This window comes from Coccomyxa subellipsoidea (genome assembly GCF_000258705.1).
Source record: "Coccomyxa subellipsoidea C-169, whole genome shotgun sequence".
NCBI classification, from domain to species: domain Eukaryota; kingdom Viridiplantae; phylum Chlorophyta; class Trebouxiophyceae; family Coccomyxaceae; genus Coccomyxa; species Coccomyxa subellipsoidea.
This window is the reverse complement of record NW_005178024.1, coordinates 961406-982714: the sequence shown is the minus strand read 5'-3', so window position 1 is coordinate 982714 and position 21309 is coordinate 961406. Positions and strand designations below refer to the sequence as shown.

Sequence of the window (21309 nt, the reverse complement as noted above, 5' to 3'; positions counted from 1 at the left end):
GCGCTGCGGCACCGTTTGCTGTGGCTGGGGTTGCTGCAAAGTTACGGGCAGGTACTGCACGCAAAGGCAGTGGGTGCAGAGATTTGTCGCTGTGAGAGTTCTGTCGGGCTTTGGGTACCTCTGAAAGCACTTTTCCTGCAGGGCAGCTACACATTCAGGTACCCGGAAGATCGAAGGGATTGCCATGATCACACTTCATTTGAGTGTGCAAGTACCATGAAGCAATAAGGATCATGTATATGCCATGAGAGCACCTTTCTTGGGGGCTGCTTGGAAGCCTGGCGGAACGTCACAGGAGGAATTTGAGGCTGTGTCTGCCTGATCTCTGTCTGGGCATGTTGGAATTGCCAGCAGCTTCTTCACACTTCCAGGAGGGTTTACCAGTGAGACATATTGGTTCTCACACCTGAAAATGTCAGGCCTTGATTGGAGAAACATCTGAAGCCGGCCCTGTGTGCAGAGGCAACACATGATTATTGCCTTTCTCTGTCTGAAGAAAGGCACAGCAAGAATAGAAGGGCCTGGAACTCACCGATGTGTTGATTTTCAGCTCCCTGTTGACATATTGTCCAACGTGTGAACCAAGATGCGCAGGCCTTCCAAATTCCACCAGGTAATCCACCAGTTTGATTTGCAATGCATCCTGACCGGTTTCGGTGTCCAGAGAAGGGTTGAGCACTGCTTTCACCGTGTCACTCTCCACCTGCATAGCAGGGTGTATGCACGTGAAGAATGGTTGATCCATCCAGTCATTATGGTGCATCGGTACCACATATAACATGAATTGAGTAGTTATGGTAGTTATGTATTCTGATCTTAAGGTGGAAGACACGCACTGTGAAGAGGTGTGGCCTCTCCTGACACCAAGCCTTCAGCCCTTTCTGATGGTTGAATCCTGTCTTTTTAACATGGACTCCTGCTCGCACCAAAGGCAGAAATTGTCGTGGTGCGCGCAAGAGCGCCTGAGTCAAGGCCTCTTCAGCCCTTTTGGCCTCTGTCTCTGTCATGTTGCTTGGTGATGTCGTTATATCATTCCTGATTGAAGGGATGATCGGAGCGAGCCCATATCTTACTGATCTGCATTGAACGGCATATTAAAGGAATTGCCACGAGGCCGAGCGAGGGCCGCCACTCTGCAGCAGCATCGCCTTACATCCAAGACTGTGTGCCTCCCATATAGTGAAATTAAGGCTCCTATGTATATAGCTGAACGACAGTGAACACACTATCTACATTCGAATAGGAGAAATCAAAGGTATTCGGCAATGGAAAGGAAACAAGTCGTGCTGAGCTTTATGCAGTGAGTCATCATCAGACATTTTGACTCATCATGTTGTTGAAGATGTTGAAGTCTTCATGGTTTGCATGCGGGGATGCTATTAATTTTGCTTCTAGGTAAATATTATTATTATTGTTAATGTTATTATAAGCAGGTCGGCGAACCCAAAGCCAGAGGCCATAGGGCATACACGCAGAGAGTCTGCAGCCACTTCCGCGGGGCCTACAAAAGTCTGCAGGCGCCTGTCAATCATGTCATCACGTGCACTCGACTGTGATACTGATCTCAAGAATATAATGTTTGCATGCCAAAATTGTCAAAAGGTTTGGGACATCTGAGTTTGCTGAATGATGGAATCTAAATCTCTGAGAGGTCGAGTTCAGCCACTACACCGTATGACCGTGACGGTGCCGCAATGTATTAGAGAAATTCCTATGCTGACAGTATTGCGTAATTACAGTTACAACTGTGGCAGTGGCTGCCAGCTGGCTGTCATAGTGCCCATATCACACATATTGGCTGCATTGCAGCTTCCTAGATATTTGCTGCCAAGTTGGCAGTGCCAACTGATATTTCCTAGTGAAAAATTACTAAGAAAGCAGATAGTCCACCTCTTCTGCACTCAAGGGTTTGCTTGCACATGTGCATGACTTATTTGCTCGAAGCCACGCCATCACCCGCCCAAGAACATCTTCTCAAGAGGCCCGGCAGAGGGCTCTTCACCCAGCTCCCCCTGGATCTTTGAGCATTGGAGCCTTCCCAGAGGCTCGCGCGCACAGGTGTCAATGGCACTCACAGCATTCACGATGGCGCTCCCTTCTCCGCGCTCCTGCCAGTAGTACTTGGTGCCGTACTTTGAGCTCAGCCGCGTCCAGAAGTTCTGCAGCACCAATGCAACACACTGTGTTGAACTCAATCTTAAAAAAGAGATATGCACACATCCTGGCAGAGCGAGCGTCAGAGCAAGGAGAAAGAAATCGTCTGCAAATATTCAAAGTGGGTCCTTGTCATGATTTCTCTCAAGATTGCCAATTCAAGCCTTTCCAGCTCAAAATGGAAGATCACAATCAGCCTTGGTGCTATTTCTCTGTGTCCTGCAGAGCATGCCAGCGGAGTGCCAGCTTTGGGAGGCATGCAGGAAATGTGGACTTGCCCGGGGGATGCGCAGATCTATGTTGGCGCCAACGTTGAAGTTGAGAATGTTGCCGCCCAGAGATGGGTCTGCCACAAACACAACGGTGTCCTCATCCACCTTCCAGTAGTCTCGCACTGCCAGGCCCGGAGTTGTGGGGTAGTTCTGGGCAAGCACCCGCAGCTTCACCCCTGTGTCACTCTCAAGGGACTCCACTTCTTTGATTATGCGGGTCTCCTGCCGCAAGTAAGCAGAGAAATGGCGTCATGAACATGTGAGCATGCAGGATCAAGGAGCAAAGTTATCCACTGGACCAGCACCCCATGTCCCAGGAAGTAGCCCACCTCGCCAGGAGTCAGGAAGCCCGCTACGTCTATGACTGTTGTGAAGGTGTCCGGCAACAATTCTGGTTTGTTGACACCTTCCAGCCGAGCATGTGCACCTGGACAGAACAGAGGGATCTGTCTGTGAACTGTCTGAGAGCAGATTGCGCAAGCAGAGGTCAGTTGACGCATAATAAAAATACCTGCGACAGTTAGGAGAGTACTGCAAGCCACAGCAGCTGCTGCTTTCGCTACGCTGGACATTAGCTGCTTGACGTGTCGTTCAGCTACAGCAGAACAGTGGACGGTTGAGTTTGAGTTAGATTGAGAAGAGTGTCGTAAATTTGACATCCTTCTCAAGGGCTTCAAGCGACTTGTGAAAGCTACACATCTACTGTTGCCCAGTCCTGGGCAGGAGAGCGACATCTCATGGCATGCCATGAGGCTGTTGGGCTTTACAGTGTTTGTTTTTGCCTCTGCACCAGATCTGAGATGCTCTTTGGCATATGCACAGAGAACTCAGAACACCTGTTGAATCTGTGACCTCACAACAAAGCGTCCTTCTAGCTGCTCAGAGCAAGTCGTGACGTCAGCAGCACCACATGATCATCAAAGGGAACGCTTTCCATCTGCGTTGAAGTTTGATCCATGCATTATTCGCAGAAATAGCAGGACCATGACCTGTAATTGACAGCAGCGATCGGCTTGCCTGGCCATGATCTGTGAAAACGGTGTTTGCTATGTCCAAGGACAGAAGGAGAAGCAGAGCAAGTCTAAGCTACAGCCAGTAGCCGCTGTCTTTCACACAGTAGCCCTCACCTGGTACCTGTATGTGTGGACCTGGCATTTTGTTAGCAACGCTGCGAGTGTACTTCCTGGAGCTAGTGGTTTTGGGAGATTCTTCAGGTGTGCTCCCCCTCCAATATAGCGTGGCGATCTTCCTCAGATCATGAATGCTGCGCTGGCATCGATGACTCTGCTTACTCTTACAGAGTCCCGCGTTCGGTGAGGTGCCTGTGATCTGAGCAGGTACTTGACCTTTTACTCTTATACCCTGCAGCTCATTCAGCTCTCAGCGTCACTTTTATGTCATCTACCCAGGGTGAGTCTCTTTCCCCGTTCATTGATCTCATTTGTCGATCTCCCCTCCCACCGCGGTCCTTCAAGCACTACTTGTGATCCTTTCCCTGGTGCGCAGGCACTAAGACTCCCTGCGCCTGCCAGATTTGCAGATGACTTATCATGTGCAGTGTTTGGGCTGGCGAACGTGGTAAGATGCATTTCCTTGATTGGCTGCATAATTCATGTAAATAATGGCATCAAGCCTTAGAGCGTGAACTTGACAGCATGACTCCTGGTGCTGATCACAGGTGACGTGTATGTTCTACCTCATCGATGCTGCCACCAAGGATGTTGTGGAAGGGGGGGAGGTGGATCACCAAAGGCCACCATGGCTAGGTAGGTGGCAAGCAACTTTTGCCTCCTGGGCGTGTAATCCGGCACCTTGAAATGCACACCAGATGACACCACACGCAAAGCTATTGATGTGTATGTTCCTAGATGCCAAGACTATCACGATGGCCCTGTCATGCGTCAAAAGGTGGCTGCTGGGAGCAGGAATATCTGTGCATCTTCTGAATTCTGTGGTGGCCTGGCTTGACATTCTCCTCAGCCGCCCACGGAGTTTCAGCAGGCGCAGTCAGAACCTGTCCATCGGCCTAGTGATTTTTTATCTGCACTGGATTCTTCTCTGCTCGTTCGCGAACGGCCAGTTTCCGTACCCTTTCTTGAATAAGCTGCCACAGCCTCAGGTGAGCCTCTTGCATGTGTCACGATCAAAGAGTTCACAGTTCTTCCCATTGCGACTGACGACAGTGTGAAGTTTATGTTGCACTATTTGGGAGATCTACTACTTCTGCATTGCAGGGTTTTATTGGAGTGTCTGTGGGTGGCGTGTGCCTCTTTGTCTGCCTTTTCAGGGTTGGGAAGTGGCTGATGACTCCTATTCAGATATGGAAAGTGAAGCATGCATAGGAAATTGGCAAGCAGGGGTTGCGTTGTGAGGTGCACATCACCTGAGTGTTGGAAAGCATGCTCACCTGTTGTTGACATCGTATTCATGAATTTGAGCACACTGAAATTGGCACAGGGTCTTTGCCAAACACTGATCATGGCGAGTTGGCCAGGCAGACCATTTTGTATTGTGCACTTCACCAATGCAGTCTGTATGTTGCAGTGGAGCCCTTAGTATCCATTAAATGCAAGATGCTTCCAGAAGTGCCTAAGGAAGAGGGTTTGCGCTATGATGAGCTTCTGTGATGCAGATCTGTCTAGACCCCAACGTTGTTGATCAGTCCAGCCACACCACTGATTTGGGCATCGTCACCGCTAGAAAACAGGATAGAGCAGCCGTGTTTATGGTGGGAGCCAATTGGGCGCACACCTGCATGTGGATGCAAGGCAGCTGGCTATCAGAGGCGCTTGCAATGGTCCACCCTAACAGGACGCCTTAAATTTGCTGCTGCCAGTGGATTTCTAAATATGATATGGGAGCAAATGTGCATGACCATACGAAGCTGTATCATGTGTGTACGCCGTTGAACAGCCTATTGTGTTCTTGAAAAATTTCTTGTCAATTGCTTTTGTTACACAAGAGATACACATACTGTGCGTTAATCAATCTCTGACGGCCTGGGATCCTGAAATTCTTCCCTAACAGCATGCAGCACCTGAAATTCTCCCCATACAGCATGCAGCAGAGAATATTGGCTAAATCAGTAGGAATGACATCTGCAGAGTGAGCTCTCCTTAAGCTGCGGCCTGAGCTGCAGCGGCTGCCTTGAGGGCTGTCAGCTTCTTCTTTGCAAGGTAGAAGCCCTTTGCCTTCTCCAGCCTGCGAGCCTCCAGCTCTGCCACTGAAGCCTTGTGCTTCCATCCCACCTGCAACACAGGCACATACAGCATGTCAGGCCAACATTCTGCGACCACGCGCTTCACAGGCCCAATGGAGTAGGCATCTCTATCCTGCCCAACGTGCAATTTCCTGACACAACTTCGTGCTGCTTTCTCAAGACAGGCTTTGGGGCCTTATCCTTGAGCAGGAACTCCCATCTGCGCTGATGTAGCAATCCAGCTGGTGTCCACTGATGTGCAGACATGTGGGAAACAGGTTGCGGTGCACTCACCGAGGCGGCCAGGTCGCCAAGCTTGCAGAACTTGTGGCCGTGTTGCAGGCGCAGGACCTTCAGCGCGTCAGGCACCACCATGCGCTTAACCTTGTCGTACGGGGGCGGCACGCCCTCAAAGGTCTTCAGCCTCTCCAGAGCTGCTGCGCCGCGCTTTGTCTTGTGCGGCACCATTCTGCAGCCATACCACAGCCCCCCTCAGCCCGGCTCCCAGAGCTAAGAAGACAAAAGCTGACAATGGCTCGTGGCCTCTCAACCTCTTTGCATGGCTTGTGATGGCATGGCATGTAAATGCCGTCATAACCAGCATCGCTTGTTGATATGATCAGGAGATCCGGAACACACCCGCGCACTGTCCTCCAGAATATCCTGGATGGGGCGCGGAAGTGGATGGGTCCCTTCTTGGGGTTGGAGTTCATCCTTTTCCTCAAGAACCGCTCGTACTTCATCTTCTGACGCACGAGACCTCCTGACACATTGATCTCCTCTGCACGGGTCACGACCTGTGCACAGACAGGGCAAACGCTACTGAGCACCGTCCAGTTTTGTAAAGCGCACTTGTCAAACCATACATGCAACGGACTGCACAACACAAGCGTGGATCATGAATTCAGAATAAGAGGATGGGCTTACAATGTGCTGGCCATTCAGAGCCTGCTTGGCAACAATCGAAGCCAGGCGCCCAAGCATGTGCCCTCGGGCATCGATCACCACAGTCTGCGCAATGCAATACATCTATGAGTTCACGGAAAGATAAGGGTACATTCCACAATAGTTTGGAGTAGGATCCCCCCAAAACTTAGCGTCAACAGTTGCGATTCACGGATTTCTACAACCTCTGCCTAAGTTGCAGAGCATTTCAAAGTGGCAACATCGATCATTAGTCTCGGAACCTACCTTCGGCATCCTGGCTGCCTGACCTCACGTTCCCCGAGTCTGTTTGGTGAAATGCACCGCTGCTTGCTTTTGGCCGCCGCAGCATCGGAACGCCCGCAACCGGATTTCCATGACGCCAGCTCGGCAAACTCACGTGCGCCAGTTCTGCATGCAATTGACGATTGATGGTCTGGATCATCTGGTTTGCATGGTGCAGAACTATTTTAGTTAATAAGTGAGCCCTCGAAAGCAGCGTGCTAGAAAACTAGATTTCCTCTGCCACTTGATGAGAATGAATGGCGTCACTGACGGCACAGGACAGCCGCCGCCACTGGCAGCCTGAGTGCCACCTGTTTCCGAAAAAGTCATGGCTTTCAATTGGTCCACTGCCTGGTTGCAGGAGCGGCGATTCCTGACTGGGGAGTTGCTCATGCAGGCATGCCTCTTCCACCCATAATCTGGAAGAAACCTGCGATACATTTCATTCAATGATTCTTTTGTGCTGCACGAGACTGTGAAAGGGTGAGAAGTCATAACCGCCCTTGAAGCCAGCTTCAATTGAGCATTAAGTATTAAGTTTCTTATACCATCATAGCTATAAGAAATTGTGACAAGGATCAGGCCCCCCCCGGCCTGATATGTTTCAATGCCACATCCTGATAATTTTTAGCTGCTTACTGCTGGTAAGTCACCAGTGCATTGGTGTTTTTTCCTAAATCCAGTTAAATTCCTCACTGCCAGTGGCAGTTGACTGCGGCTCAGAACCTTCAAATCGACGCACACTGTGGCAGACCACTGCAACTCTGGGCAATGTGTCTACAGATTCAACTCACATAATGCACGTTTGGAAACGAGCCAGGAAAACACCCGAGCTAAACCCGTAACATGTGCTTCATTCGGCCAGGCCAAAATTGTTCATTGTGCGTTGCTGCACTCGCGCGCGGGCAGCCTCCCTGGCAGCCCGGGCCTGCTTTTCCTCCTCAGACAGATTCTCTGTTTTGGAGGCCCCGGCTGCGCCGTCCTCTCGTTTCCGCTTGGCTGCTGCCAGCTGCGTGCTGGATGATGCAACGCCCACCCCCTTGGAGCCGCCTATCCTGCCAGTCTCAGGCATCTGGTAGCCGCCGATGCCTGCCAACGGGTGCGCTGCCTTCACCGTTCTGGGCACCGCTTTAACCATTGCCGGCTTTGGTGCTGGCCCTGGTCAAAGAAAGGGGCACCTTCAGTAATTCTCTGCTGACTAGAGGAGCATGGTTGCAGTCATTCATCGGGGCAGTCTCTCTGGGTTGCCTGCGAGTGATTTCAATTGCTGCACGCCTCACCTGATGCACTGGCTGACTCGGCCTCTGGCAGCTTGAACAGCGATTCAGGAGGTATCTCAGGCTGCAGTGTCCATGCTGGCGGATCCCCGCCATAGTACATGCCTGTGTCCCTGCGCATCAGGTGTTGTGGAGTTCAGTACAATATGCATTACTTGCACATCCAAGCCCATCTGTGATAGATCATCAGTGCACACCTGCTGAAGTAGTACCGCTGCGCTGAGTTGTAGTAGTGCCCTGAATCCTCGTCAAGTACCTGGAAGGTGAGACAAGTTGTAATCACACGAAGGCCTTGAATGATGGCTGTTGCTGCAGGGAAGCAATGAGCAAAGAGGGGCACAGCAAGCGCACCCAGCTTCCATGGATGCTTTTCACAGCTTCCGCAGCTGCTAAATCCTTCTTGTATTGCCTCTGGGCGGCTGCCTCAATTGCACTCATGGTGGCTTCAGCAAGAACAGCCTCTTTCTTGTCCGTGTCGGCCCTTTGACGCATCTGCCGGAGCTCTGCAGTGTATATGAAACAGTCATGGAAAGCATTGCCGGACTTATTCAGTGCAAAAATGGATATGCAGTGACTTGCTTTGGAGATCCTTGGAACTTACTCCGCGCCACATTCTCCTTGTGCTTCATGCCCCTTTCATGGGTAGCTTTGGCGTTGGGATTGTCTTGCATCCATACTTTGCAGTAATCGCACCAGAACATAGGGTTGCTCTTCCATTTCTGCGCGTACATGTAATGAGCTCAGACGAGATGCCCATAATAGCGAGCTCCAACAAAGAGAACAAAGGTACATTATCAATACAGCATCATACCTCTGTCATCTTGTAAAGCCGAGGAGACTGCGAGGAGAGTGCGAGCTTCTCGACTGCTAAGATCTGGACAGACGCTTGTTCGTCTTTCAGCTCTCAAGCCCGCTCAGTCGCACTTGGTCGCTTGTGGCAAATTTATACTACGAGTAGAGCTTGCAATTGAGTATCTGAGCGTCCCGAACAATCGTATCTGGTCTTGACAGTAATGTTGCTAGTCGTGAAACGCATCACTTTGCTTGGAAGACGCGGAAATTATATTTCTAACACGCTCGAGAATTACCACTGACACTGCCTGTCTACTTGTAATTTGTCTGGTCTCCCTGGCTTCCAAATAAATAAACATTTTTGGTCATTCGCCATAAGGCGAATGCCCTTAACGGTCGCCCAACCTGGTACGATTTATCTCTAATTCTTACCCCTTCCCTATGCCATTTGGCTCCTGAGCAGGCGGCCACGCTTGCTGTACGGAACGCGAACCGGAGTCTAGAGGTCATTTCGAGGGGATTGCCCCGTTTTAGGCCCTAATTTATCTCTAAATATCTCCCTGGCGATTGGCTTTACGGGCCTGCGACTGGTTCTGCCCCCCAGCTCGCGTATGACCTCGTGGCCGCCCGCGGGCGCTCCCACTTGTCCCTTTTTCTTTCACAAGCTCTGAGGGAACGCCGTTCATTCGACGAGGAGGGAATTCAGCCTGCAGTAGCAGGTTGTTCCTTGATGAAGATGATTGTAGACAACTTATACCGTTTTTAGATTGTTTTATGAGGTTGTCAGAAAAGCAAGATTGTTCCACAACCATGAGAAGGCAACGCTGGTGATAGCGACAGCCATCACGATGAAGTTGTTAACGGATTTTACAAAGCTGTCCAAGGTGATTGGTGGGGTGATAGTCATAGGATATTTTGTGCAACTGATCGCACCATCGACAAGGGGTGTCTTTGCTTTGGTGCCTGGAAGGTTTCTGCCCTGCGTTTGGAACATCTTCACAGCTGGACTCCTTGAAGTCCACTTTTACAAGGTCAGCGCAGCTAGTACAATGAACCTCATTGATCCAATGATTTCAACTTGACATGAAAGGATCTGCTTGCATGCTTAAGGGTCATGTTCCCATGCAGGTCATTTTCAGTGTGGTGAGTTGCCTGGCCTTGGCACGCCTCATCGAGCCAGTCTGGGGCTCATCAGAATTTTTGAAATTTCTTGCCGCAACAAATGCTGCCACAGGGGCAGCGACCTTGTTCTTACTGTACATTTTCTTCGCCCTCACACAGTACTCTGAGAAGTCAGGAGACCTACTGTAAGTTCTCCATTCATGATTCCTCCTGCCTCTTGTCATTAAGGAACATTGGACTTGACCCCTGCTGCGCTTCCTAATTCAGCAAGTCCTCATAATCTTGACGTCATGCGACAGGTACAAGGAAGTGTCAGGTTTTGAGGGCGTCGTTGCTGGTTGTCTTGTGGCCATCAAGCAAATCATGCCAGACAATGAAATCATGCTGCTGACAGGGGTGATCCGTTTCCGAGTCAAGGTATGCATGCATGCCTGCACATACAGTGGTATTTAAAGCCTTTGTCCCTTGGTGCACTGTCTTTGAATGTCCAAAGCGTTTCACATCGGGTTTGTTGTGCAGCACCTGCCCAGTCTGTTTCTGGCATTTGCCGTGGCGGGCAGCTTTGTGTTGGGCACAGCTTTGAGTACAGTGCCCTTTGTCTGTTTTGGCACCTACTTTGCCTGGGTGTACCTGCGTTTCCTGCAATACAAGCCGGAGCTGTCTGCCAGGTGAGTCCTTAACCGTTATTTGTTCTCCAACTCACCAAAATTTAGCTCACCAACTCACCCAAATCCGTGCAGCTGTCCTCTGAAGTGGGTTATGACAACTGCCCTAAGTATCAATCATCTCAGAGAAGCCATGTGGGGTCGTCTGTGTGCAGGGGCGACCCATTCAATGAGGACTTCCGCTTTGCTTCGTTCTTCCCAGAATTTGTACAGCCACCTGTGGACAAGGTGGCGCAGGTGGTGGGTGTTGCCCTGAGGCTCGCCCCCAGGAGCCCTTCACGTGCTGCAGGCGGATTTGTGCCCGGTGCAGCGCCCCTGCCTGGCTCAGATGATGCTGATGCAGCCAGGAGAAGGTGCGTTGTACTTGGCAGCAGCTGCAAGAAGGCTGTCATGGCAGTTGGAGTGAAGAGGCTATTTGCATGAAGCAAAGCAGGATCAGGGTGCTTTGCTTGCATTCAGGAGCATTGAGCATCGCGTGTGTTTTACTTTTGAACGGCATTTATTACAGTGCAATCTGCCAGGTTAGTATGGAAACTTTGCTGAGCGACTATGTCATGGCAGGGAGCGGGGGGCGCGCGCGTTGGAGGAGAGGCTTGGATCCAGGAAGCCGGCATCTGTGCCTGTCAGCACAAATGCAGATATTGAAGCCCCGCTCGCAGAGGACAGGACAGCTCAGGCGGTCAGCTCTGGGGCTGAAGGCTCATAGGATTGAGCTGGCTCTGCTCAAAGTTTGCAAATTCTGAATCATTCCAAGAGATTTTGTCATTGGTGGTCACTGAGCAATTATCATGCACATGTGCACCCTCTGGCAACCGTTGGCAAGCAGTACTTGGCAACCATGATGGTGTTCAGCTCAAGCTCAAGTGTTGCTGTGACACCAGAGCACGTACTCTGATCTGTCTGTTCTATTGACTGTTGAGGAGCTGTGGGACATCTAATGAGCCCTGTGTGGCTGGCCAGGAACGATAGCAGACCATGGAACAATGTAATCATAATCTCTATCTCTGACACCGTGTGACAGTTGATCGGATCAGCTGACTGCAGTGCAGTCATGGGTTGTAGACTGCGAAGGTCAGGCTCCGTTAAATAGAACTGTGTCATATTGAACTTCTGTGAAGGATGTACTCCATTGAGAAAAACCCTGAACCTTCCTGCTCTATACTGCTGCCATTGGCACCAGCTTCCAAGCCCTAAGAAACCCATGCACCACCATATGACCATATGGTGCAAGGAACGCCATGGCACAGATGCCATGGGAGACTCCCCCCTTTCCATTCTCCCTCAACCTCTCGCTCAACCTCTGATTTAAGGAGTATTCACAGCATGCGTTACAGATCGAAATTGCTCTTGTATAACAACGTCCATCGCGCGCCTAATTTTGTTGCGTGGAGGATGCTGGTACAGATGTTATGATCAAAGTGCAACGCAGCTCAGATAATGGGTCCATCATTGCCAGGTTTGGAACTTTCAGCATGCACATATGATGTGTATGAATGAGGAATGGAGCAGCTGGTGCAAGAGCTGCAGGAAAAGCTGCAAAAGAGTGAAGCAAGCCGTATCAGATTGCGGGACAGTCTTGTAAGTTCCCCTGCTTTCTTGGAGTTCATATCTGCAACGGAAATTTTGTCAGCCTCTTGGAGTTGCTCAGATCGTTTAAGTCTTGCTTGATGGGCACAAAAAGCCTCCCATACTCCCAGACATCTGCAAACTCAACAAGGCCCTCACTCTCCTGTTGCTATCATGCAGAGGCAGCTCAAAGAACGAGCAGTGGACACAAGCGAACTTGTGCGGCAGCACCAACAGCTACAGGCTGAGTTGTCCCAAAAGGCTGAGGAGGCAGAAGAGCAGAAGGCTGCAAGAGAACGGCTTGTACGGGAGCTTGAGGCTGCAAAGAGTACCAACTCAGATGCAGCGCGTCATTCGCCAAGGCAAGACTCCTGATGGGTGTATCTACCATCTCTACAGTCTGTCTAGATCCGGCATCTTTATCACATTCACAAGGAACTTATATGAATTTCATCATGCTTGTGCAGGGAGGATGGAGACACAGCAAGGAAGCTGCAGGCCAGGCTGGAGAGGACGCAGCAGACAGCAGCAGATGCAAGCGCTGCAGCGCGTAAATCAGAGCATGAGTGCGCCAACCTGCAGAAGCAGAGCACGCAGTTGCGGGAGCGCATTAAGGAGGTGGAGCACATACAGAAGGTCAGTCCTGCGCCCCCAGCCTGTCTGGCATTGTTGTAGGACATACTGACGTTTTGACCAGTGGATACCACAGCCTGAACCTCTTCAGAGAGCTTGAGCTTTCTCTGTTCCTGCAGGCCACCGTTGGAGATGTGGTGCACCTTAATGGGCAGCTGGGCAAGCAGGCAGCAGCGATGCAGTCCATGTCCCAGCAGCTGAGCAGCATGTCTCGGCAGCAGGCCGCATGCGCGAGCCATGAGGCGATGGCGTCCCTGGCTGAGCAGGTGGCGCGGCTGGAGGGGGTTGCGGCAGCCAGCATAGCGGCCTGCGAGGCTGCGCAGGCGGACAGGGACCGGTTGTGGCAGCGGATGGAGGACATGCAGGCGCAGGCCAGCGCGTCGCTGGAGCAGCAACAGGCGGCGCTACAGCAGCTCGCGAGGTGGCAGAGTGCCTTCGGCGCATTTGCGCGTGAGGTCAGCGGCAGTCCCCGGCCGAGGAGAGCTGGCGCGGACACTGCCCCTACCAGGATGCTGCCTGCTGAGGGCGCTAGGGAGCCGGCCGGCAGCTTGCAGCTCGTTCCCTACAGCGGCAATGACAGCGCCTCCTCGGGCAGCGGCAGCAGCGGGCGCGCGATGCAAGCCGCTGTGGCGCCGATGATACCGGGAGACATTGTGAGGTTGCAGGCGCCGGTGTCTGATGGGCCCGCAGCCAGCACCGGCACGGTGGCGGGCCCTGGCGACGGCACTCCGCGGCACGTGGGGCGGGAGAGGCCGGCGGCGCATCCGGCCGAACTGCCGCCGGCAAAGCGGCACCGGCCGGACACGGCCGGCAGCGGGGGCGACGAGGGCAGCAATGCCGTGCGGACACCCACGGGGACCGTGCTCACTCCGCGGCAGCACCATGAGCGCGCGCAGGACGCCGTAGCGCAGCGCGTCAGCATGCCCGACAGCGGCCCCGCGCTGCACCGGCTCACCCCCGAAGCCGAAGGCGGCAGCGCGGCCTCGGGGACGGCCGTCACCAAGGCGTGGAAGTGCGAGAGCGCCGCCGTGAGCGTGGTGGAGGGGTGGCTGGGAGAGGTGACAGGGTGCGTCGACCAGCCGGTGACCGATGCGCTCGCGCGAGGGGCGGCGGCCGGCCTGCGCGATGCGCTCGCCGCCGGGCAGTGCCCGCTCAGCTGCGTGGTGGCCGGCTTTGAGACCGCGCTGCTGGAGTCTGCCGCGCCCCGCGGCCTTGGCTGCAACCCCGTGGAGGACTGCACAGGGGATGCTGCTTCCAGCGGCAACGCTCAGGCCGGGGTTATCGAAGACATCCCCTTCAGTGCGGTGTGGTGCCGGCGAGAGGTGCTGCAGACGAGGTGCTTCACCGGCCTCATGGTCTGTGCACGGGGGCTGGAGCGGCTGCTCGGGGCGCGGCAGCAGGACAGCTTTCTTAAAGGTCTCCTGCAGCGGCTGCATGCTGCTGCCGTTCGTCCGCCGCCTGGCCTGCACACAGCGCTCCACACCCCTGCATGCTCCGCCGCGGCTGCCTGTGCCTCACTGTACCGTGCCCAGGGGAACGTGCAGGCAAGCTCTCCCAATTATCCCTTCCCTGGGTCAGAACATGATTATTTCCATACCACTCGCTATACTTCAAAAATTTCTGGCTAATTTGCCTTGTCAAAACAGTGACACTGACTGTGCACTGGCATGACAGGCAATGCGGGTGCTGGTGTTTGAGCTGGCTACGGCAGAACCCGAGCTGAGCGCGCGCATGCTGCCGCGGCTGGCCGCTGCCGTGCTGGCCTGGCCGGCTGCGCTTGCTTCCGACCCTCGACCAGGCGGCGGTGTCCTGGGCTCTTCCTTGCTGGCCGCTCTCCACGACCTGAGCTCCACCGCGCTCCAGGAACAGGGCAGAGCAGTGGACGACACTGCTACGGCGGCCGGGTCGGTGTCGGGGACGACGTCAGCGACAGAGCTGCTCCCGGGAGTCTCGGCGGCGGCTGGGTCGCTGCTGCGAGTGTGCGAGGAATGTGGGGTGCGAGCCAGATTAGGCGGGCAAGGCCAGGAAAGGTGGCCGGCCTTGCTGGCGGCGCTTGGTGCTTCGCTCCGCCGGGCGACGGCACTGGCGGCGGCCGGAGCGGCTCAGCCTGACGCGTGGCACAATGTCGCCTGCGAACTGCGAGTCGCCACTGTGTGCCTGGGTCCAGCTCGCTGCAAGGGAGAGGTGAGCTGTTTTGACTGACACAAGCCATTGTCACTTTAATGCCAGCGCAGATAGATGTAAATTGGGCTGATGCAGCATCTCTCGCACTGCAATGCAACATCACCGTTTCTTTGTTGCTTGCAGGCAGTTGCCATTGGGGCATTCGATGTTCTGGTGGCAAAGATTGAAGGTCCGGAGAGAGAGATGTTGAAGTGGCTGTAGCAACAGCAAAGAGAAGAGAACCGACGTGGAACGCTCCAGAATGTATTTTTTTTTGTAAATGTGTCTTCTGTGCAATCATGTGACCACTGGAAGGATGACTTTTGCTGCTTTTCAGGTTCCTTGCTACCTGACGACAATTGGTAGGCTGTTTAGCTTTGTTCCAAGTTTTTTTTCTGCACAACTTTTGTGCGTACAAATCGTCATGTGTTTTATTGCACCGCTCAATCGTCAGATGACGTGCCCCAATGAATTGTGGTGAGAGAGTGTGTCCTCGTTTATGTGATCCTGTCGCTAGTATAATAAATATGCTGGCACAAGCTGGTGTGGCAGCCAGGTGCAGAACAGTTGCCGTCAGGTCAGTGCGGGGTGCAAACGAGTTCTTGGAGGTTCCCCTTTATACTCCTAGCTTGATCTCAGCTAAGATAATGAGTAATTGCAATTGGCTTTGCGAGGTCAATCATTCTGAAATAGCTCAAATGGTGTAGGTCAGCAGCGTGTATGTCCCAGCACCATGCTATGGTTGGGTGCCAATCAGAATCAGATCGCAGGATAGCCATGGCATTTGAAATCTTTATGCAGATGATCTGGGCCAGGTGCCGGCGCCGTCGCGGTGACCATATATGTGATTATATAATTGATCAACAGCAGTTTTGTAACCAGTTCTATCACAACAAATCCACTGCACGCTTGTGTCTCATCAGCTGCGTTCGTATGCCACTCATAAGACGACGAGGCTGCAGTGTGGCTACATGTTCTTGCGCTGTCTTTGCTGGTGCTGGCACCACTCCAGGACAGGTGGCCACCGAAATGGCATGCATGTGGCTGGACCGTCACGTGCTCTCTTGGATTCAAGATTGAAATAAATTCCTCGAAGAGGAAATTCTGTTTCAGACTCCAAAAAATGACCTTAGGTACATTTCTTCACCAAAGGTTGCTCAATCAAGGTACAAGAAGCAAACCACTGCACCATCTTGATAGTTTTTCTCAGAAGCTTCCTCTTGCAACGCATTTCTTCTACAAAGGTGCGCGAGACAATATTCATAAAACATTTTTGATTCACCTTTTCTGTACGTAAGCCCTTCGATGTCGACTGATGCTGCAAAATTTCGCATGTAAAAGGTGAGCATGACCATGCCGGAGTGGCAATCGTGCAAGCTGATCAAAACATACCTGAAGGTGGTGAGAGGGCGTCATCGACGTTAGACGATGTGTCATTAAGAGGACTATTGCTAGGATCGCCAGATCGCAAGAGGAAGAGGGACAGAGCCCCTTCTAACACACCGCCACACATCCCTTCTGTAGATGCGCACCCATCGCTTAATGGACATGCCACCAGCAGCAAAGCAGCACCTGATGAAATAAACCTTGATGAGTCTGGCCAACCAGCCATCCATGGACCCTCACGAAACGATCCTGACCTTGAAGCTCAGGAGAGGCACAGAAGGGCAGTCAGTTTTCTTCAGACCTTGAAGGTAGGCCACTGCTAATCCCATTGTTGTCATTGAGGCATCCAATGCCAGCGAGGAGTTTGATATCCAAGTCTGCAGTAGATTCACAATTTCACCATGGGCTTTGCATTGTGCAGGAAGATGTCACAGCAGCAGATGAGGCAGGGCTGGAGAACCTGCATGTGGTGCTGGGTGAGGCAAGCCATGCAGGGATCCTGGACATGGTCTTCAGCTCTGCATGGCTAGCGCTTCCTGTGGAAACCTTCTGCGGACTGCTTCTGCGGCTCGTGCCAAAGGATCAGGCGTACAGGCGTACCTGTGCGGCCCTCAGCGTGCTGCGCGTGCGGCTTGAGGCCCTTAGTGGCCCAGCACCGCGCACACTAGTGCTAGCCACCGTGCAGGCAGGCAAGTACATGCAGCACATGATGCATGCAATCTAAATCGCTTCTAAAAGCAAATCAGAGCACAATCACAGCTCAGTAGAGGGCCGTTCTGTATCCTGTACATTAGCTGCATGCAGATGAACGTGGTTTAAGATTTCCGAGGCTGGTGTCTGCACAGGAACATGGCATTCCCTTCCAGTGGCGCAAGGTGTGCTGGCAAGGCTGCTGGTGCAACCAAGCCTCAGCACGGCCCAGGCAGAGCTTCTGGTGAAGGTGTTGAAGGAGTGCCGTGCCTCGTGCCCTCCACTGGCCGCAGATGTGTTTGAGGCAGTTGCGGATGTGGCTGACTGGGGATCCTCCTGGAATGAGAACACTGTGGCAGCCATGTCCCAGATTGTGTCAGTCAATCCCTCCGCATCTCAGGAAAAGATCCAAAGACATGTCTCGGCGCTGTGCAACGCCGCGTCGCTGACACATCTGCGATCATCTGTCAAGCTTGCAAAGCTCTTTGTGTCCTTTGTCACTGCTTATGCCCCACAGTGCCGGTCGCAGCATGATGAGCTCTTGCAGGCTGCTGCTAAGGGCACATCCTTTCTTGCAAAGAGCTGCAGACAGAAGGTCGAGAGGTTGCTTACACATACATGACACTCTTGCAATTGTGCACCGGAATGGTAGCCATATGGCATGCATGAAATGTTTCTCTGATGTTCTGGCTTGTGTACACAATCGTCATGCAGAACATTCCTCTAGTGTTTGTGCTTCGGATTTTCATTTCTGACATGTACATTCGATTGATACAAGTAAAACAACATTGTACACTAGAATACAGTGTAACAGTTCATTGCTATTTTAAAAATGGGGTTCGCAAAGCTGATTCAACTGAGATTATGGAGCATGTGCTTTTGCTCAGTTTCCAGCTGGCCCATGTTCTCTTCCAATTGGCACACAAGCCTGTGCAGGAAGCTTGGCTGAAGCCAGAGGTATGCAGCACAGGCTGTGAGCAAAGAAACATAATCTGCTCCCAGCCGGTGCTCAGCTGATGCCTCACTGACACATGCCATCCGGTACATCTTCCCTGTGCTGCTGCCAAGCTCTGCAAAGAACCACACATTGCATTGCTTAACCACTGCAGAACCATGACATTATGCACCAGAGCAACAAGACACCAGAAAGAAATTTATCTGCAGTTGTTGTGGTGTGCGCCGCACCTATCGTGGGTATTTGCCGTGTGCTGTCACCGCTGTGATCACTGACAGGCTCCCTGCCTGCGCTGTCTGGCTTGCGTTCAAGGCCTGCTCGCTGCTTGATAGCCTTGACAATATCAGCGAGGCCCTCAGGAATGCTCGTGTCCCTAAACACATTTGAACGCAGGTAATCCATGTACGTTGAAAATCCCTTATCGCTCATTGCTGCCGCCTGTGCACACAACCCCATCTCACACCTGCTGCACAAATGATCATGATCTTCCACCCCTTCCTGCACCCTCGTCAATCTCTTTTTAAAAAATAGACATTAGCAACCACTAGCATCCGCCATGTTGCTCTTGGACTCCCAGAGAAATTCGTGGCACATTATGCAATGGGCACCCACCTGTAGAGCTGTGGCAGGGTATGCATGGGGCCCGGGCGACTGCTGCACTACAGCTCTGGCCCATGCCTGCCAATCAGGGCTCTGCCCTGTCGCTTCCCCTGGGATGTCCAGCTGGCAGCACAGCTTGAGGGTGACGAGCAGGATGGCCATGAGGTGGGCGTAGGGGTGCAGGAACACATCATCCTGCAGCCACACCTGGGGAGAGCCTGACTGGTAGATGTCAAACAGCCGCAGCGCCACAGGGGCCATCTCCTGCACCCAGACGTTTGAGTCCTTCCTACACGCCACCTTCTTCTTGTGGGAAACATGTACTCGATGACCTGACGGGTTGTGAGCTGAGGGAATGGTTGGATGTGGATAGTGCGAGCATGCACCCACCTCTGGCAATGCCAGGTCCTGCACATATCTGTGGATCAGGGCACCGGCGTTGACAGGTGGCAGCCGCAGCTTCAGCCTGCTGCCAATCTGCCCTGCCATTGCCACCAACTCCTGCACGCCCATGACACCTGCACCCCCCAAAGATCACACCATGATCACCCACTGGCACCTTTGCAAGGCTATTTCGAGCTCCTTCAGACCACGAAAACAGTGTGGTGATTGGGAGATATGGCCACAAACTGTCTTCAGGTGCTGTCTATGTGCAGAGCACCTGTGGGGTGCAGCAGAGCTGGAGGCAGGGTGCAATCAGCTTCCTGGGCAGACTGCAGGAGCTTTGCAGAGAGGGGTGGCAGGCTGAGGACGGGCAGGCGGCCATCGCTGGCCCAGCGCAGGATGTCCATGGGAGTCACTGCTTCCCTCAAATACCAGCAGCCCAGGAATGATACTGCCAGCACTGCATCCGGATTGAGCGCCTGCAAAAAACACAGCATTCATGAGACAACAAGACATAAGCGCAAGCAATGTCAGCTGGTGATTGCTGCATATTTGCAGAGGATAGGTCGCAGGTGAAAAAGGGGTCCAACCTTCCACACAGCCGCCTTCAGGGCTGTCCTCCAGACAGGTTTCCGGCTGCTCTCCACTGTTTCGTGCTCCTGGAGTGCAGGTGCCTCGAATGACTGCTCCACAATCCTGCCACGTGGAAGGGAAGTGTGACTTCCCTTCTCAATGATGTGAACGGCGAGGACTCAACTTCCGGAGAAAGTCTTTACAAGGCCACACGCTAGCCGCTATGAACAGAGCCCACACTGTATCTATGGTGCACCGGAGTGCCAACTGGATACAACAGGAATACCTAGCATTGCAAGAGCAATCCAAAATCTTTGCTGAACCCCAAACTACCTGTCTGAAGAGGCTGTTCTAACTAGCGCGCTCCACAACCACGAGGAGACTGCAAGTCACAGTCAAGAGGGCTTCACAAGCAGCATGTATGCTTGCCTGGAGAAGTTCTGGGTCAAAATGCCGCTCTCTGCAATGTTGGCCAGCCAGAGTCGCCGGACAACGGATGAAAGGGATGCACCCAGGCCACACTCTGTCTGCAGCACTGTGACGACATCCTGTACAACAAAGTTCATGAGGAGGTGATGCGCGGGTTTCTCAATCCAAGCACAAACGAATAACATGTCTTTTACGTCACAAGGGTGATACCACACCTGCAGAGCATGTTGCAGGCACCGACAGTACCACAGCATCATTTTCTGTATGCTGTCTGCTTTAGGAGTCTCATCAGTAGACCGGGCCTCTAGCTTGACCACAGGTGCTTTGCTTCTCTGAGCACGTTGACGATATCTGCTGTCATCGATACCTGTTTGGAATTCTTGGGCCTCCTCGACGTAGACCTGTGCAGAGGATTCCATGAGAAGTGACCATGCCGAATGATGGAAAAAAATGGTAGAGATGGCTATTCAATGTCATGGATGCTTGAAAACAGACGAATGCAATACCTGCGATTGGGTCCCACATGAATCACAGACTAGGACACCGTTGGTGAGAGACCACGATGTGCCAAAGCACAAAGGGCAGTGGGACGGAGCCGGGTCCATTTTCTTGCCATAAATAGCAGCGGTTGTAGGAGATTAAGTGCCAGAAAATTGCAATCTGCAAAATTCCTTTCTGGATTGAAGGCTACCAAGAAGAGTATGGGAAGAAAGAATGGAGGAAGCTCCCCCAATTCCCTGGGAAGCTTCCCAGTTGAGCAGACAAGCTTCCGACATTGCCTTCACTTTTGATGACATCGAAGTTAGAAATGCTGCAGACAAGAATACAAGCACACAATCCAATTAGTAACACATGAAGCTGCATGTCATCTGGAAGTTGTGACCCACTTGCCGATTCTCTCCTGGGGATCAGAAAGAAGAGGTCACCTTGCACGGTGCTGGTTCCAGTCCCCGGACTGGCCAGTGTATTTCATATTTCCTTTCTAACCCCTTCCCTCCTTGTCTCCTGATTGCACAACACGACCTGGTGCGCATGCTAGCTATTGCACCAGAGAGCAAAGCTCAAAATTCAGCGTTCAGTTTCTGATGATACATGCCGGCGGGCGCGTCAGAGATTCAAGGATGTGGGGGTCTGCAGACCAGCTGATACTGCTAGTCAATGATGCAGAATATGCTGCAGGCTGCACTGCCGACTCTGCTTTGCAAAGCTTCAATCCCACATGGGATACCGCTCAATCATG

At 52.6% G+C, this 21309-nt stretch overlaps 6 protein-coding genes across 6 annotated transcripts; 2 read left to right on the top strand and 4 right to left on the bottom strand.

Annotated features, from left to right (window-relative positions):
• Positions 1 to 1952: 1952 nt before the first annotated feature.
• On the bottom strand, positions 1953 to 2926 carry COCSUDRAFT_19620 (hypothetical protein; the record flags this gene model as incomplete). Its single annotated transcript, XM_005643915.1, has 4 exons — positions 1953 to 2159; positions 2217 to 2221; positions 2429 to 2648; positions 2756 to 2926. The coding sequence occupies 4 exons, from the start codon at positions 2924 to 2926 to the stop codon at positions 1953 to 1955; spliced, it is 603 nt and encodes a 200-aa protein (XP_005643972.1).
• A 2433-nt stretch (positions 2927 to 5359) lies between these two features.
• On the bottom strand, positions 5360 to 6851 carry COCSUDRAFT_31241 (ribosomal protein L13a component of cytosolic 80S ribosome and 60S large subunit). Its single transcript, XM_005643914.1, has 5 exons — positions 6817 to 6851; positions 6553 to 6636; positions 6265 to 6422; positions 5920 to 6094; positions 5360 to 5674 (listed from the first exon to the last, which is right to left on the bottom strand). The coding sequence occupies exons 1-5, from the start codon at positions 6823 to 6825 to the stop codon at positions 5543 to 5545; spliced, it is 558 nt and encodes a 185-aa protein (XP_005643971.1). The 5' UTR covers positions 6826 to 6851; the 3' UTR covers positions 5360 to 5542.
• Positions 6852 to 7339: 488 nt separating this feature from the next.
• COCSUDRAFT_54684 (hypothetical protein) lies at positions 7340 to 9231 on the bottom strand. Its single transcript, XM_005643913.1, has 6 exons — positions 8923 to 9231; positions 8713 to 8830; positions 8463 to 8614; positions 8309 to 8367; positions 8115 to 8224; positions 7340 to 7992 (listed from the first exon to the last, which is right to left on the bottom strand). The coding sequence occupies exons 1-6, from the start codon at positions 8929 to 8931 to the stop codon at positions 7688 to 7690; spliced, it is 753 nt and encodes a 250-aa protein (XP_005643970.1). The 5' UTR covers positions 8932 to 9231; the 3' UTR covers positions 7340 to 7687.
• A 415-nt stretch (positions 9232 to 9646) lies between these two features.
• On the top strand, positions 9647 to 11693 carry COCSUDRAFT_31237 (DUF1751-domain-containing protein). The gene is made up of 6 exons (XM_005643912.1): positions 9647 to 9934; positions 10032 to 10210; positions 10325 to 10442; positions 10545 to 10693; positions 10846 to 11043; positions 11252 to 11693. The coding sequence occupies exons 1-6, from the start codon at positions 9752 to 9754 to the stop codon at positions 11394 to 11396; spliced, it is 972 nt and encodes a 323-aa protein (XP_005643969.1). The 5' UTR covers positions 9647 to 9751; the 3' UTR covers positions 11397 to 11693.
• Positions 11694 to 12596: 903 nt separating this feature from the next.
• On the top strand, positions 12597 to 17162 carry COCSUDRAFT_58709 (hypothetical protein; the record flags this gene model as incomplete). The annotated part of the gene is made up of 5 exons (XM_005643911.1): positions 12597 to 12634; positions 12724 to 12892; positions 13009 to 14427; positions 14564 to 15073; positions 16860 to 17162. The coding sequence occupies 5 exons, from the start codon at positions 12597 to 12599 to the stop codon at positions 17160 to 17162; spliced, it is 2439 nt and encodes an 812-aa protein (XP_005643968.1).
• On the bottom strand, positions 16965 to 20323 carry COCSUDRAFT_83564 (hypothetical protein; the record flags this gene model as incomplete). The annotated part of the gene is made up of 6 exons (XM_005644000.1): positions 16965 to 17038; positions 18314 to 18521; positions 18696 to 18947; positions 19074 to 19201; positions 19345 to 19546; positions 20285 to 20323. The coding sequence occupies 6 exons, from the start codon at positions 20321 to 20323 to the stop codon at positions 16965 to 16967; spliced, it is 903 nt and encodes a 300-aa protein (XP_005644057.1).
• Positions 20324 to 21309: the final 986 nt, after the last annotated feature.